At 52.5% G+C, this 15,231-nt stretch overlaps 1 protein-coding gene across 19 annotated transcripts in view; it reads right to left on the minus strand.

The window, feature by feature from the left end:
- ERI3 (ERI1 exoribonuclease family member 3) overlaps positions 1 to 15,231 on the minus strand; it is a 135,902-nt gene that overhangs the window by 21,367 nt on the left and 99,304 nt on the right. For 12 of the 19 annotated variants that reach the window (XM_021940768.1, XM_021940759.2, XM_021940751.2 and 9 more), the window contains 2 exons: positions 6,041 to 6,140; positions 5 to 170 (listed from right to left, as the gene is read on the minus strand). The exons of 2 other annotated variants lie outside the window; for them this stretch is intronic. In XM_021940768.1, coding sequence (XP_021796460.1) covers positions 13 to 170; positions 6,041 to 6,140 — 258 coding nt within the window. In that variant the 3' untranslated portion in view covers positions 5 to 12. The remainder of the gene's footprint in view (positions 1 to 4; positions 171 to 6,040; positions 6,141 to 15,231) is intronic. 5 more of the 19 variants (XM_017960907.1, XM_017960923.2, XM_009207117.3 and 2 more) reach the window with 1 other exon arrangement.

Genomic DNA, 15,231 nt, shown 5'->3' on the forward strand with positions numbered 1-15,231 from the left:
TCACCCATCCATCTAGTCATTCTTCCATCTATGGTTGCTACTGAAGAGTAGTCTGGTGTCTGTTAAGAACCAATTCCTCAGATGTCTCTGGGGCTCCAAGGGGGTCAGCTCAGGGAGGAAGGAGCCAGCACCCTCTCCCAAGGCACTATCCAGGCAGGCCAGTGCAGACCCTGTCAATGACGGGGGAGTTAACCCTTCTCATGACCATCCACCTCCCTGGCTTCTCACATTCTTAGGTCCACACCAGAAAGAACTGGATGGGAGGGGGCAGTAGTGTTGGGGAAGCAAACACTCCACTGTGCTCTGCCCTTCCCCATAAGGCAGCTGGGCTGACTCCTCCCCTCCCAGCCCTGAAGGTGGCCAAAGCTAGGGGAAGCGGGCAAGGTACCTCTCTGGGACAAATGGGGAGAAGGACATCAAGGTCTGTAGAGGTCTCACATCGACGCATCACCACTCAGATCATCTGAAGCCCAGAAGACTCCACGAATCTCGCTGATTCTGAGGCTCTCTAGCTGAGCCAGAAAGTCCCACATCCTATCATATCTAAATGCTACCTCCTGAACCCTCAGCCAAGGTCCTCACATTCTTCCTTGCCTTGGGTGGGGGGTCCCCCACAGGAATGGGGACACTGCCAGGCTAGATGTCATGGAGAAAGGGGATGGGAGGAGAAGACTGCAGCTCTGGGAAGCAAGAACCCTTTGCAGAGAGGTGGACATGGTCATTCTGTCAAGGGATGCAGAGGGGCTTGAGGCTTCCCAGAGGTGCAAGGCCCCCTCCCCCAGGCCACAGTGGCTCTATCTTGGTACCACCCCCTTTCCTTGCCTATGGCAGCAGGAATAGGGTGATCAGAAGGAACTCCCTGCTGGGCAAGAGGGGGGCTGGCGTTTGGTGTGTGCTAATCCCGGGCCCGAGGTCTTCAGAGGGACCCGGGAAACTTCAAGGAGGCAAGGCAAAGCTGTACTGCAGACGAGCTCATTAGCCAGCACCCCCCCACCCCCCCAACGAGGAGGAGGGCGGGCAGCCCAGTGAGCGTGGCGGCAGAGGCGGCAGAGAAAAGGCTGTCACTGTCCTTTCTTCCTTTTGGTACAAGCGTCTCCCTGAGCCGACGATTCTCCCGCAGTGACACCTCTCACGGGCACTAATGAGATCCATGTCACGGAGCTAATGCGTTCTGACTGGACTCTTGATAGACACCCCACTCCTTCAGGGGAGACCACAGGCCAGCCCACTGCCCCCCTGGGGGCCAGGCCCCCACCCTGCCACCTTCCAGCCCAGCTCTCTTGCCAAACAGTTCTGGGTAGCAAGCTCTTGAGAGTCCACTTGGTTTCTGGCCATGCCACCTGTACCACAAGCCTCACTGGGATCCTTCTCCATCCCAGAGCAGAGGGGCCAAGCTCCTAGGCAGGACCACCCAGCCAGGCATCAGGGAAGGTTCCAGTTACTCTCCTAGCCAGCTGAAACCAGCAGTAGTCTGTGGGGCCTCCAAGTTACAACAGCAGGTGAGATTTTACTGACATTTCCTGTGCAGATTTCCAAAAAAGAAGGGAAGGAGGCCCAGGCCCTGCCCTTAGAAAACCCAAGTACGTAGGGCCAGATCATTACCTCTGACAAATTATAATAGGGCCCAAGTGTGTGTTTTGAACACTCATACTGGGAGGGCCAGGGAAGATTCCCAGAGGAGGTGGCCCCTGGAAGATTAGCAGAATTTTCCTGGGCCGTGAGGTAGAGAGAGAACTGAAATCACAAAGAACCGTCAGGGCCAGAAGGAGGTCAGATACCAACAGTTGCAGGTCCCTGGCTCAGGGTGACTGTAGCAGCAGAGAGGGAGTGGTGATGCTGCCTTTGCTTTCTTCCTCAGCTGCTGCTACTAAAGCTCTGCTCAGGCCTGCATGTTTCACTTGACACTGAGGGAAATGAGGGAAGCAAGCTTGTTTTCTTCCACATCGTCTCCATTGGCAGCGCATAGCCCAATACCAAAAGGGTGCTTCATAGTTCCGCAGTGATAACACAGGCTCTGCACTCAGATGGGCTTGGGTTTGAATCCTGGCTCCTCAATCAACTGGCTGTGTGACCTTAGGCAGTTCACTTCACTGAGCCTCAGTTTCTTCATCTATAAAATGGGAATGATGATGCCTGCCTTCATAAGACTGTTGTGAAAACTGAATTAGTTAATAGAAAGTGCTTCCAACAAATGTGAGTGCTTACTGCCCCTTTGCTGAAATGAATGAAGGACCACTCAGCAGTCCCCTGTAGAGGCTGCCCTCCCTCAGAGCCTGTGGTCCAAACCAAGGATGCTGACAGAGACCATCGGCAGCCCTGGAGTCGGCAGTTCTAGATGCATGCAGGCCCTACTCACCACAACCTGCTCTGGCACCAGGCTGTTCACCAGGCTCCCAAGGCAAAATCTGCTACTGCAGAAGGAAGTGCCCTCCCCTGACTATGACGTCACGCTGACAAGCCTCCAGCAGCCTTTCTGCCCAGTGCTGCACCACCTCCGGACCCTCCTTGGCCATCCCTAAACCCAACTTCACCTTCAGTCCCCAGGGCCAAGCCCACAACTCCACTTGTGAGCTCTGTGGGGGCAGAGCACTGTGTCTGCCATTGTTACCAATACATTTCTAGCACCTACCATGGTTCCTGATGTATGGTAGGTCCAAGATAGTGTGTACGGAATGAAAGAAAGTTTTACCTGGTAGTCCTACCTCTATTTCCAGGGCCGATGCACTCTTGCTTACCTTGCTGCCCCTCCCCTTCAGCCTCCCTATCTGCAGTCTCTCCTCACTAGTCCTTCCCCTACAAACTATGAGCATCCTCTGACTGAAGCCAACACTGACCATGTAACTCCCCTGGCCAAAACACTCCTACAGCATGCACAACCATCCTAGTAGCCCTCTCCCCTATGGCCTGAGCCCCTTCCCCACACCCATCACCCCAAGCCTGCCTCTGTGCTCTCTCAGCACCTTCACACCACCCATGCCACACTCCTGTGGCACTGCAGGAGGACTGAGCAGACCCTGGACATGGCTCAGCTGTGGGATCCACAGCACCCTTGCCTGGCAGCCACCCAATGCTGCCTCACCCCCCACCAGCCAATACACATACCACTCCCCATTCCAAGCTGGCAGCTCCTCACACAGTTAATTAGCACCATGTCACTAAGGACCAGCCTGAGTGGCCAGTGACAGGAGCTGACCTCTGACCCCCAGGGCTGGGAAGCAGTCCACATCAAACTCTTACAGCGCGACCCTTTTAGCACGCACAGTAACTCGGGGCATCGCCAGCTGAAGCTCATTAAAGCTGTCTCTTTGGTGCGAGGGCCATTAACCTCACTGCTCAAAACCCACGCCTCCCCTTCCCCGCCTCTCCCAGCCCAATTAATGCCCTATATCCTCCCTCCCTTCCAAGCACCCTCACCCACACCTCAGAGCCAGCCTGGAGGTGGCAGGGCAGCCCTCTTCATTCAAAGACTACAAAGACCAAGTGTCAAGAAGCCCAGTATCCTAGGGAGCCCCTGGTGCTGGCAACAGAGGGAGCCCCTTTAGCCCCACAGTGTGCCCAGCACTGCATGAACACTTTCCCAGGGGACTCACTGAGCCTTCCCAACAACCCAGAGAGGCAGGTGGCACTGTCCTTCATCTACGGTCACAGGGTTCTGGGTGGAAGAACCAGAACTACTTCTGGCTCCAAAGCCCTTACCTCCATTGTCACTCAGAGCCTTGGGCTGCCCCATGGGGCCCACCCAGATAAAGAAACCACCTTCTCTGAAAAAGCAGGGGATACCTCAGAGGTCCTAACCTAGGGTCAACAGGTGAACAGACAACAGGGGCATTGCTGAGTCTCAAGAAGCACAGAGCGGGAACAAGGAACCCCTTCTTCTCAAACACACACCCTGGGACAGATGATAGAAGGGGCACCCAGATAAAGTGTATGTGGGGTGCATTAACCCTGGCTGTCCCTAGCCCCCAGCCAGTTCTTCCTTCCGTGGACCAATGCAAGTCTTCTCACTGGTCCTCTTTGGTTCCTCCCTTTCCCATCACTCTTTCATTGATTCATTTACTCACCTACTCATTCATTCAACCACCCACAAGCATTTATTGAGCACCTACTAAGAACTAGTTTTGTGCAACACAAACTGCCTCATTGATTCTGAACCAGAGCTTTGATCACATCATTCTCTCACTCACAAACTTCCTATGTCTCCTCAAAACTGCAGGAAAAGTCCACACCCTTTAACCAGGCATTCAAGGCCCTGCTTATGTCTCTGATTATTTTCTAGCTGTTTCCTAACCCAAATTTGCCACTTCAGTCATGGGAAGCTTCTTGTAGGTGTCCGAACTTGTCCTCAGCACACTGGGTTTCTCATGCCCACAGGCCTTTCTACTGAGTCCTCCTATCTAAAATACCCTCCCCCCATTTTTCTGACTACCAAACTCCTATTCATCCTTCAAAGATTCCAATTCAAGTGTCCTCTTCTATAGGAAACTTCCTGCTGACCTCCCAGGCATATTACCCTGCTGGGTGTGGCATCTTCTCTAGATTGTTTGGAAAATATCTATGAGAGGGAACATCAGTTATGGTGGAGTACCCCCAGTTCCCCAGGCCTGTTGGTCACTTCCTCTTAGCCTGGACCCTGGGAAACCCTTGAGATGTCCCAACAAGAACATGGGGGCATCCCTCCTGGGGTGAGATGCCCCCAATATCACTACCTCTTAGTGAGAGGTAACTGAAGAAGTAGAAGCTACTTGGCAACTAAGGAGAGGGAAAACCACCTTTGGGGCAACCCATGTATTTTCCATCACGGCCCTTAGTACCCTGGGTGGCAAGCACCTACTTCAGGCAAGTCCCTGTCTCTTCCCAGGATGTGAGCTCACTGAGAACAGAAACTTGTACTCAGTGTGCCCAGCATCCACAAGGCACCAGTGAATGTCTGGAATGGATAAATGGTCTACTTTGAAGGAGGTGACTGGGTCCTTCGGACCTGGTATTCTCTCTCCAGTTCCCCCAACAATGATGCGACCCCAAAGGCTCACAGGTTGTGGTAATGTCAGAGCACTGCCCAGAGACACTCTGGCTCTTCCCCACTTGGAATAAGGCCTATGCCTGGTCAGGTGCCCCACCTGAGAGCACGTGCATGCACACATGTGCATATGCAAACAAAATAAGATACACAGAACTGAACAGACACACTTGACAGATACACACAGAGACTGGTAGCTGCTTCCACATAGACTCATGCCCTCAGAAAAATACAGATATACTGTTAACACGCCCCCCAACAGACATGTATAATCATGGACACATTATACTCTCAGTCTGACACAGAGACATACAGCTAAAGGTGTCACACATATGCAGACACACAGATACAGACAGATATGTATTCATACTGATAGATCAGAAACTAAGAGCCTCCAACTGCCTGGAATCGTAGCCACTCCAGTTCCCTTCCAAACAAGAATCCCCCTGAGGGTATACCCCCATTTGGTACCCCAAGTGGCCCGCCTCAACCCAGGCACCGCTCAATGGAGGCTGCTGCTCCTGCGGGGGAGTCAATACCCTGTGGACGGAGTCATCGGTCAGAAGGACCCCGACTAATTAAAAGCTGGTGAGGTTTAAATAATTCATCTCCTTAACTCCCATTGATCGTCCAGTTTAGTGGCCACAGACTTGAAACAATATTAAACAGCCTCCTCCAGCTCCACGGGGGGTGGGTAAGCTGACATGTCCCCACCCGCTGAGGACATTGCCCACTAGAGATGCAGCCAGTGAGGGGGGACCTTGGCGTGAGTCCAAGGCCACCTGTGACTCACCAAAAGCCCAGACCCAGCCTCCTCCAAAATACCACTTTGAGTGGTGCCTTCCAGTGGTCCCATTCAGTAATTTTCTCATTCCACCCGCCTTCCGCCGTTCCCCCAGCTATGTAGAGAGCCCTGTTGGGGCACTGAATGAGCCATGGAAACTCTCTGTGTGCCTGGGGACTGGGGCATGCGGGCAAGGGACGATGGATGGAGCTGCCAGGGGAATATGCGAAGGGACTGACCAATGCCGCTGTGGGGCCGGCCTATGTGTTGCAGGCTGAGGCCCTTGTTCATGTCTAGAAGTCCATTCTTGGGCCAGCAGCCCATGGCGAAGCTGTAAGCCTGGAAGACAGGAGGCAAGTGGTTAACGGAGGCCCTGACCCTCTGAACCAACCCCACTCACAAGGTCTTCCCCCCGACCCCCCAAATCTTTCCAACAAGGAATCCCTCTCACAATGCCATCTCGTGAGAATCCCTTCTCCACCCAGGTCCTCCCGCAACCCAGCAGAAAGTCCCTTCCTTCTCCAGAGTGCCCTTTCTCCTGGGCTTCTCCCCATCTGAGTCCCTGGCCCTCACCGGGTACCCCTCACCAGAACTCCTCTCTAAGGAGTTCCCATTCACTAGGCTCCTCCTTCTCAGGAGCCCTCCTCTCACAAGGGTACACCTGTACCATGCACACCTCCTTAGGATCTCCCCTTTCCAGATCCCCCAGCACTTTGCTGGGCCCCCTCCTCACAGTACTACTGTTCACAAAGACTGGCCTCAGGCAGGACCTTGGAAACCAGCACATCCAAACTGCACTCCACAGACAGAAATGTTGAAGTGACAGCTGGCTAGCAAGGTGCCATGGTCAAGGTGCTTTTGCCCACAAGCAGGTCAGGCTATGGAAGGCTCTGGGAGTTTTGTGGGGGCTCAACTGAGGAGAGGAGTAAGGTCACTTGGTCAATTCAAGCAGCTGGGAGGGGAGTACATGGGGCGTGTGTGTGTGTGTGTGTCTGTGTGTGTGTGTGAGTGTGTATGTGTGTGTGTGTGGTGGGGGGAGCAGATGCTCTGCTGAAGGTCAAGTGCTCACTTATGCATATTCAAAGCGGCCACCCATCGATCTGTACTTAATTGTTTTCCTGGGGTTGGGGAAGGAAGTGCTGGGGGCATCGATCTGCTCAGGCCCCAGCACTCCACTGCCTCCCCCTCCATCCCCTTCCCTCACCACCTGGCTGCCAGCAACCTCCACCTGGGGGGGCGGCACATGGCAGGGCAGGGGCAGCGCCTTCCCTTACAGTCCCTTTTAGCCATGACTGACCTGACGCCACAGATGAGGAAACTGAGGCCCAGAAAGAAGAGACTTAACATAGGTTAGATCACTATGAAGTAGCCGAATAGGATTTAATTCCTGCTCAGCCTGTTAACCAAATCCTGGGCTTCTCCTGGTGGGCCTGGTAGCTAGTCAGGCTTTCAAACATTACCCACACCTCACTTTAGAAGTCCGCAAACACCAGGCCGCCCTTCTACCAGTGGCAGGACAGCATACAGGGCGGTGGTCAGAATAAAGCTTGGGTGAGTTTCCAGAAGTTGGATGGGGGTCCAGTGACGGAACCAAAGTGACTGCCAGCTGTGAGCAGATGAGCACTGCAGTGGTCCAGCCCTTTGCTAGTCCCAGGAGGTCTCCATCCCACTAACACACAGGGGAGAGCACCCAGCACAGGGTCAGAAACACAAAATGGGAGGCTGCAAACAGTGCCTGTGCCAGGGCCCAGGGCCCAGATTCTGTGTCCACCCTTCCTTTCCAGCTGCAGGAACCAACACTCCAGCCCCATGGGTACTAGGAGGCTAGGAGAGAGTGTACTTAAACCTTAGCACCCTCTAAAGCCATTCTCCTTGACCACAGAGGTACCAGCCACAGCCCAACTTCCCAGCCAGCCTTCCCCCACCCTTTCCCAGGCCACAGCTGAACCCACAAATCAGGGGCTGAGTGTGAGGCTCAAGGACAGGGAAGAAGATGCTGGCCCAGAGCCAGGGCAGAGCTGGGATGGAGGCAGTGAGGGAAGCAGCCAGTGGGCGGTGCACAGTCAGAGAAGCCACTGAGCCTGGTCAGGGCTGAGGCTGGAGCGCAGTGGGCCAGAGAGCAGTGGCGGCCGCTTTTCAAGTACTTTAAAATCACTTACAAAGGCCGGATTAAACGATCAGAAATTCCATTTAATAGGACAAATAAAGAAATAACAATCTACTCTATCAGCCTGGAGAAGGCGAGCTGGATGGGTTTTTTTTCCCCCTCTAAAAAGGAAAACGGGAAGGAAGGGGGAAAAAAGAAGGATAATGTGTGTTTACTCAAGCAAAGAAAAAAATATTTAAGTGATGTCGGGGAGAAGATTGCAGTAACTAGTGAAGAATAACATCGTCTACTTTGCTGTCAAATCACACCCGAATTTCAGTAATAGATTCTCGGCTGACACTCAATTCAATTCGAAGGTGATCCTGCTTTATCCCAGCCCATCAAATATTAAACACTTGCATTAGCAGGTGCTGCCGCTTCCCGGCTTAAAGCGACGGGCGGGCGGCAGGGCTGCCGGGGCCCCTCCGCTCTGCTTACGGCTCGGGGACAGGGCAGCTCAACGTTATCTGCACGTCATCCTGAGTCTTATCGCAGTTAAGTGGGAAGACCACTTCAGATAACATTAGATGCTTGCCCCGCCGCGTCACCGTGATTAGATTATTATTGTAATTATGACTCCCCAAGATCTTCCACAGACTGGGATATGTGGAAGGGGGACGGAGAACAGCAGAGCCCAGGAGGGCCAGGCTGGACCAGGGAAAGCTGGGCCCCTGGCAGGAAAGCAGAGGTGCCAGGCAAGGCGGCAACCCGGTCTCGCCTGACGGATGCCTTTCAGGAAGGGCAGTCTGGCTTGTCAGAGCGAGGGCGAGATGAATTGGCGTCTCCACTGTGGCCACGGGTGTCATGCCGCACAGTTTCATATTCCCAGATAAGGCGTGATAACCAATTGCTGCTGTGACATGGCCTCATCCAGCACTTCCTCAGGGGGGCATGGGGCGGGGGAGGGGGCGGCGTATGCACATGGGTCTGCCAAGCTCCTAATAAGAGGGATTTAATTTTTACAAATGCTGCTTCCAGCGGGGCCTTCACATACCAGCCAAAGTCCAAAAACGATATTAAAAACGGTTAATTAAAACTGCTCTCCCTCAGCCTGGGCTCTCCCGCTGTTGGCCCTGCTGAGAACCCTGGCACGTCTTCCCCAGGTACTGACACGTGCACCTGCAGAGCCTAACCTTCTGATGTGACCGCCAGCCTCATGGGGCCGCCCTAGGCATAATACCAGGGCCCAGCACCTCATGCTCCCCCCAGCTCCTGCCATCTTGGGTACTGCTCAGGCACAGCCAACAGATGCAGATAGCTGCCCACAAAACATCGGTGGTCCCACAGCAACCTGTGCTCCTGCCAACATATGGTCTGGATCCTCACATCTGCTGCTCCTCTGCACCTAGACTCATCCGTGCCCACCACTCACTTTTAAAGCCCACGCCTCTCCCCACCAGATATGCAGGCCATGGAGTGGCCCAAGCGCATATATGCTGGCATGCCACACATGCATCGGACTTGCCCTCGGGTGACTCTGCCACCCTTCCATGACTTGCTCCCTCCATTCGCCCTCCTTAAGAGATTGTATCTGTCTACAAATCTCAGCAGAGACCTTTCTGGGAGTCCTGATCAGGGTGAGGTGTCATGGGCTATGTGTCAGAGATTCCGGCTGAGGAGCCAAGGCCAGCCAAGGCTGGCCCCACCACAGCAGGAGGATCAGCAAGACTGAGCCCTGTGGATTGCCCACAGGGGACAATGAAGACAAGCACACCCCGGTGAGATTGGAGGAGGCTAGGAAAGCTTCCTGGAGGGAGTGGTGCTGGCAGGCTGGGAGGGTTTGACAGGTGGCAGGGGACTATAACATTCCAGACAGAAGGCACAGCAAGGACAAAGGAAAATGGCATGAGCAAGCACAATAAAGGCTTGGGTGTGGCTGGGACAGCCACGTTAGAGAGGGGAGTGACATCTTAAGGCACTGCCTCTCAACTCTGTGTACCTGGCAGCAACATGGCATCAAGGGGCCTTGTGTCCATCCCTTTACTCCTGCCTGCTCCCTCTCACTGCTCCCTTCCCTCTCCTGCCAGCTTGGGGGAGTGGGGGTATGGGGCCCAGAAGCTTTCTGACCTTCATCAGTGTGGGGCAGGAATCTGATTTAAGAGCTCTCTCCAAGAACTTGTGCCCAAGCCTGTTTCCCAAAGCTGCTTCCAAATCCTCTGGGTGCCACTTCTTTGGCTGCAACTCTCTCAGCCATCAGGGTCCACCTGCCCAGCTATGCACAGTCAGCACCTAGCCCCTGGGGTTCCCAGCCAGAGGGTGGGGCAGGTAGGAGGATGACTGAGGAGCTCCTGAGTCCTGTCCAGGCCAGGTACTGATACGAGCCACAGGGACAGGTGGAACTGGCTGGGGTGAAAGATGCTAGGCCTACCAAGTCAACCCACCCCAGCCCTGTGCCAGGCAGGCACGCACGCTTCCCTTCCCCTGGGCTGCTGCAATTTCCATGCGCAGGGAAGCAGGTGCCGAGCTGTTCCCGGCTGGCTCTCCTCTCTCGTGGCTCTGCCCGCCTTGGCTGCTGCCCCATTAGCTTAGTGGCCAGCCATCTGCGACGGGCCTGCTGCATAGCCCTGCTGTAGGCGCGGCGGGTGGCCCCCTGTGTAACAGGGAGCTTTGCCATTAGCGCCTTTAATATTCTGACACCTCAGCACAGCCTGCTATTACATGCAAACGCTGATCGCCCTGTGAAATTACATTGCTAGGCCCGCGCGAAATGGAATCGTGTATAATCAGCCTCCTCCATGCACTGTCAGTCCCATCACAAACACGGCGCCCGGCGGCTTACGGGGGCTTAGCAGCTGCGACAAGTGTATTGGGTTTAATAGATGAAGTAGCCCTCATCGGCTGCAGCATCAGCTCCTTCAAAGAGGAAAGAAGAGGCCTCAGCAGCTGCTATGGTGTCTCTGCCCACCCATATACTACCTACCAGGACCCTGAGAGCAGGGTGGACACACAGTGGGAAGGGCTGTGGCTGGGCTAAAGGGCTAGAACCCAGTTCAGGCTGCAGATAGAATAGGCTGCTCTGCAACTTCCAGAAAACCCAGAGTTTCGAAGCCTGTGCTAGCACATTTAGCCTATCCAGCCCACCTAGAGATGAGGAGGAGCAGGCTTTTACCCATACCTCTGGATGACTTGTCACCCTGCAGGCGATTGCTCAAATCAAACCAACTGCCATTCCCCTAACCCCCAAGAGAGATGAAGCTGTGATGGTGATACTCCAGAGGATAGGGGAGAGAAAGTCTGGCAGACACAAATACTACCTAACTTTCTATCCTGACCAACATTTCCACAGCTGGCGAGCCAAATACCTAAGGCCACAGGTAAACAGTAGGGTGGAGTACACCACATATACTTATGGCACACCCAGCAGCCCATGCCTCATAGAAAGGCTCAGTTCTGCCAGCTATTAGCACCATAACTTTGGATGAATTATTAAACCTCTCTGAGTCTGTTTCTTGTACTGCAAAATGAGATGACAGTACTTTCCTCCAGTTATATCTGAGATCACCCAGGACTACTCACTCCCACTGCTACCTCCAGATATTTTTGGTGCCATTGCTCAAAATGCACCTTGCCTTTGAGAATACAGTTCCCTCTCCCTTTCCCAGGGAACCCTTTTCCACGTTCAGCCTAACACCAGTTGTGGCAGAGTGTATTTTCCTGTGATGGGCTGCAACACTATCTACCATATCTCACTTTCACTGTGACTTTGACATACCTACCGTCAAGACTAAGTCTATGTCACCATCCCTGCCCTTCAAGACTACTGCAAAAATGCTTAGGCAGCTTCCACCTCAATCACTGGAAAGTTTCCCTGCAGTCTGGGGCTGCTGTGTTAAGTAATGAGACTGCCCCAAGGTAGCCATGCTGTGAGGAAGCCCAAACTAACCCATGCAGAGAGAACAGAGATAGAGGCCATGAGACTCAGTGAAGAAAGAGAGAGGTCCAGCCAGCCACCAACTGCTCTGACCACATTGTGCCAGCTCCAGCCACTGCCTGACTATATAACCACACAAGAGATCCTGAGCCAGAACCACATTACCTATCCCCTCTTGAATTCTTCAGTCACAGAAGCCATGAGGGATAATACAGTATTTGTTGTTATTTTAAGTCACTAAGTGTCAGGGTGATCAGTTATGCAGCAACACTAACCGGCAAGCCAATACCTACTCAATCCTGGATATACTCTGCAGATGTCTTCAAATTCTTTCCTGCTGCTTCTAGACTATTCTTCCTCTCCCTCTGGGACTTCATTCCAAATCATCATCACTCTGGGTAACTTCAGTATCTACAGAATAACCCAGCCATGGACCTTGCCTCTCAATTTCTTGACTCCCTGTGCTCTAATGACCTTCTCCTCTACCTATTTCAGTCATCTTTCCCCACAGCCACCCCCTGAGCCTTGTTATCACCCAGAACTGCCCTCCTTCTGAAACCTCACAAGGACAGATTCCACTGTGGCCCCAGCCTCCTATCCTTCTAGCTTTTGTATGCTTTCTCCTTCTGTTCTTGCTTCCTCCCAGCCCCCGCCTGCCCCTAGTCTGTCTATACCCTTTTCGGGCTTCAGTACTTTTCTACTAAGCCTGAACCCTTGAATCTATAACTTCAACCACCCATCCCCCAGTTTTCAACGCCCTGCCCACTTGTCCTAGAGCATGCACACTGTTTCTGGAAAACCCCAACCATGACTCCATTTCTCCACACTTGCTCCTGAGCTCAGCAATGCCAGAAAAAGTCATTCTTATATACAGAAAGTGGTTACTACAGATCCAAGACCATAACCTTAGCAACCCTCAATGGTACTCACCAACCCTACTCCCTTCCTGCTTTCACAAAGATAATAAAGCCACTAGGCAGAGCTCTTTCTGCATTCCCCTTATCTACAAATGCATCTGCATCCTTCCCCACCTGTTCCTTTACCTCCCCTGTTCTAACAGGGGAGACACTAGGCTTCTTGTCTGAGGCCAACCTCATACTTGTGCTTTACATGCCATCCTTTTCCCACCTCCTCAGGCCCTTGCTCCATCTAGTATCTTTTGTCTTTCTAAATCCTTAACCTCCTCTTCTCTGCTGGCTTCTTCATCAACATTAAAGCATATACTTAGATCTCTATCACTTTCACATAACTTCTCTGTGTCTTGGTTTCCTCTTTGTAAAATAGGGGTTATAACCGTTCCTACCCCATACAGTTGATGTGAGGATTAAATGAGTTACTGTCTGTAAAGTGCTTAAAACACTGCCTGGCTCTTTGAAAGCTATGTTAAGTTTTAGATTACTTTTAAAGTTCTATATGCATTCCACATCCTATCCAGTTACTGCTGTTCTGTTAATGACTAACTTCTCAAGACTGCCACCACTCCCTTCCTCCCTCACTCCTTCACTCCCTGCAGTCAGGTCACAGCTGCCGCCATGCTGCCCCACATCTGTGGACAGTTTCAGATTCTTACCTGCCTTCACCATTTTGCAGCCTGCTCCATCTCTGAAACCCTTCTCCCTTCTTGACACTTTACTCAGTTTTCCTAGCTCTCTGCCATTTTCCTCACAGTCTCCTGTATAGTCTCCTCTGCATTGGGTCATTGTATCTGTGTATTCACCCACTCTGCACTCTCTTCCTATTTTTTTCTACATGCTACCACTCTTCTTGGGTGATTTCCTCAAGTCCATTGTCTTCAACCTTTCTAATTTCCAAATCTGTATTTCTTACCCCTACTTGCATGTCAAACATATATACTCTATTGCCTACCTCGAATCTCCCCCTGGATTTCACACAGACGCTTGATTCTCAATATGTTTAAAGCTCATTTCAACATCTCCTCTTCAAACTGCTTCTTCTCCTGGGCTCCCAAATTCCAGTGAAAGCTATTACCATCTACCTGGTCTACCAGGCCAGAAATGTGGGAATCAATCTTGATTCCTTCCTCTTCCTTACTACCCACCAAGTCCTGGATTGCTGTTTCATGCCTTCAAGCCTTTGATGAAGCAGTTCCTTCAGCCTGCCTAGAACACCCTCTGCCTTCTCCCACATTTTGTCCTAATTTGAACACACACTCCTCTTTCAACATTCAATTCAAAAAGTGCCTTCCTTTATAGTCTTTCCTGGCTCGTCCCTCCTTTAAATCCCCCATACTGTTAATGGCACCTGTAACATAGATTTTGTCTTCCATTATGCTGAGAGATTCTTGAGGGGGGTGGGGGGTTGTATTTGCTGTCTCTGAGTGGTCTCCACTGAGAAAAGGGGAAGCGAGAGAAAAAGGGGAGAGGAAGAAAAGACATCTCTTCGGGTATAAGCCTACCACGCATGGAGCTGCTACTCCTGCCAATCCTACCCAGTCTCCTTCAGGAACCACAGCTGTTCCTGCCCAGCAGAACATCAACGGCCCACCCCATAGCCATTCTTGGAACTAGGGGCTCAGTTGCCTGTTTTAAGGAAGAGGGAACTGTTGCTGTCTCCTCCTTTTCTGAACTCTCAGCCTACGGATATCCCCCAGCCCATTCCTCGGGCCCAGCAGAGGCTTGACCAGCACAGCTGAAGCAGTAAAGGGGTGGTCACTTGCATCGGGTGACACAAGCCCATCCTCCCTAACCCCAGATGGCAGTTCTGTTGTGTGTACAGTGTTCTCTGGCTACCAACATACTTCAGGGGCCCCAGAGCTGCTGCTGCCTCTCTTCATCAACGGAACTTGAGTGGGATAATTATCGTCTCTGTGTACTTAACCTTACCGCTCACTGCCTCCAACACGATGGCTGCCTCTAGTGTGCTGGGCCACCACTACAGCAAAGGCAGGGGCTATGCCACAGGTCCAGGTCCCACAGCATTTGGCACTGGGGGTCCCAGGAGTGGAAGACAGCTACCAGCTCAGTTTGATCCCAAGTATTAGGGTCCCGAGTATTTTCAGGTGGAGTTATCTCCTTCTTGCTCCCAGATTTCTTGACTTCACTGCTGAGTCAGAGGGGCCTTGGGGACAGTGAAGTTTCTGGGTTGAGAATAAGATAAGTAGCTCCTGAGCCATGCTGCCTCAGTCCCTGCAGAAGAGGGTCACCTGTCTGGGGCTCCACGTGCACTGTCACAGAGTCTAAGGCAGCAGGTCAGTCTGAGCCAGCTGCCCAGGGTGAGAGCTACATTGTGAGTTTTCTTTGTTTTCATTACAATTTCCTCTACTACCGCTTCTTTTTAGCCAGCCCTTTCCTCCCCGGGGTGCTGGGGATTGAATGAAACACCACCCCCGGCTCCAATAAGTGTATTTCAATTACATCTGTCACTGCATAACGATATAATGATATATCATGTGA

The sequence above is a fragment of the Papio anubis genome, chromosome 1 (assembly GCF_008728515.1).
Source record: "Papio anubis isolate 15944 chromosome 1, Panubis1.0, whole genome shotgun sequence".
Lineage (NCBI taxonomy): Eukaryota > Metazoa > Chordata > Mammalia > Primates > Cercopithecidae > Papio > Papio anubis.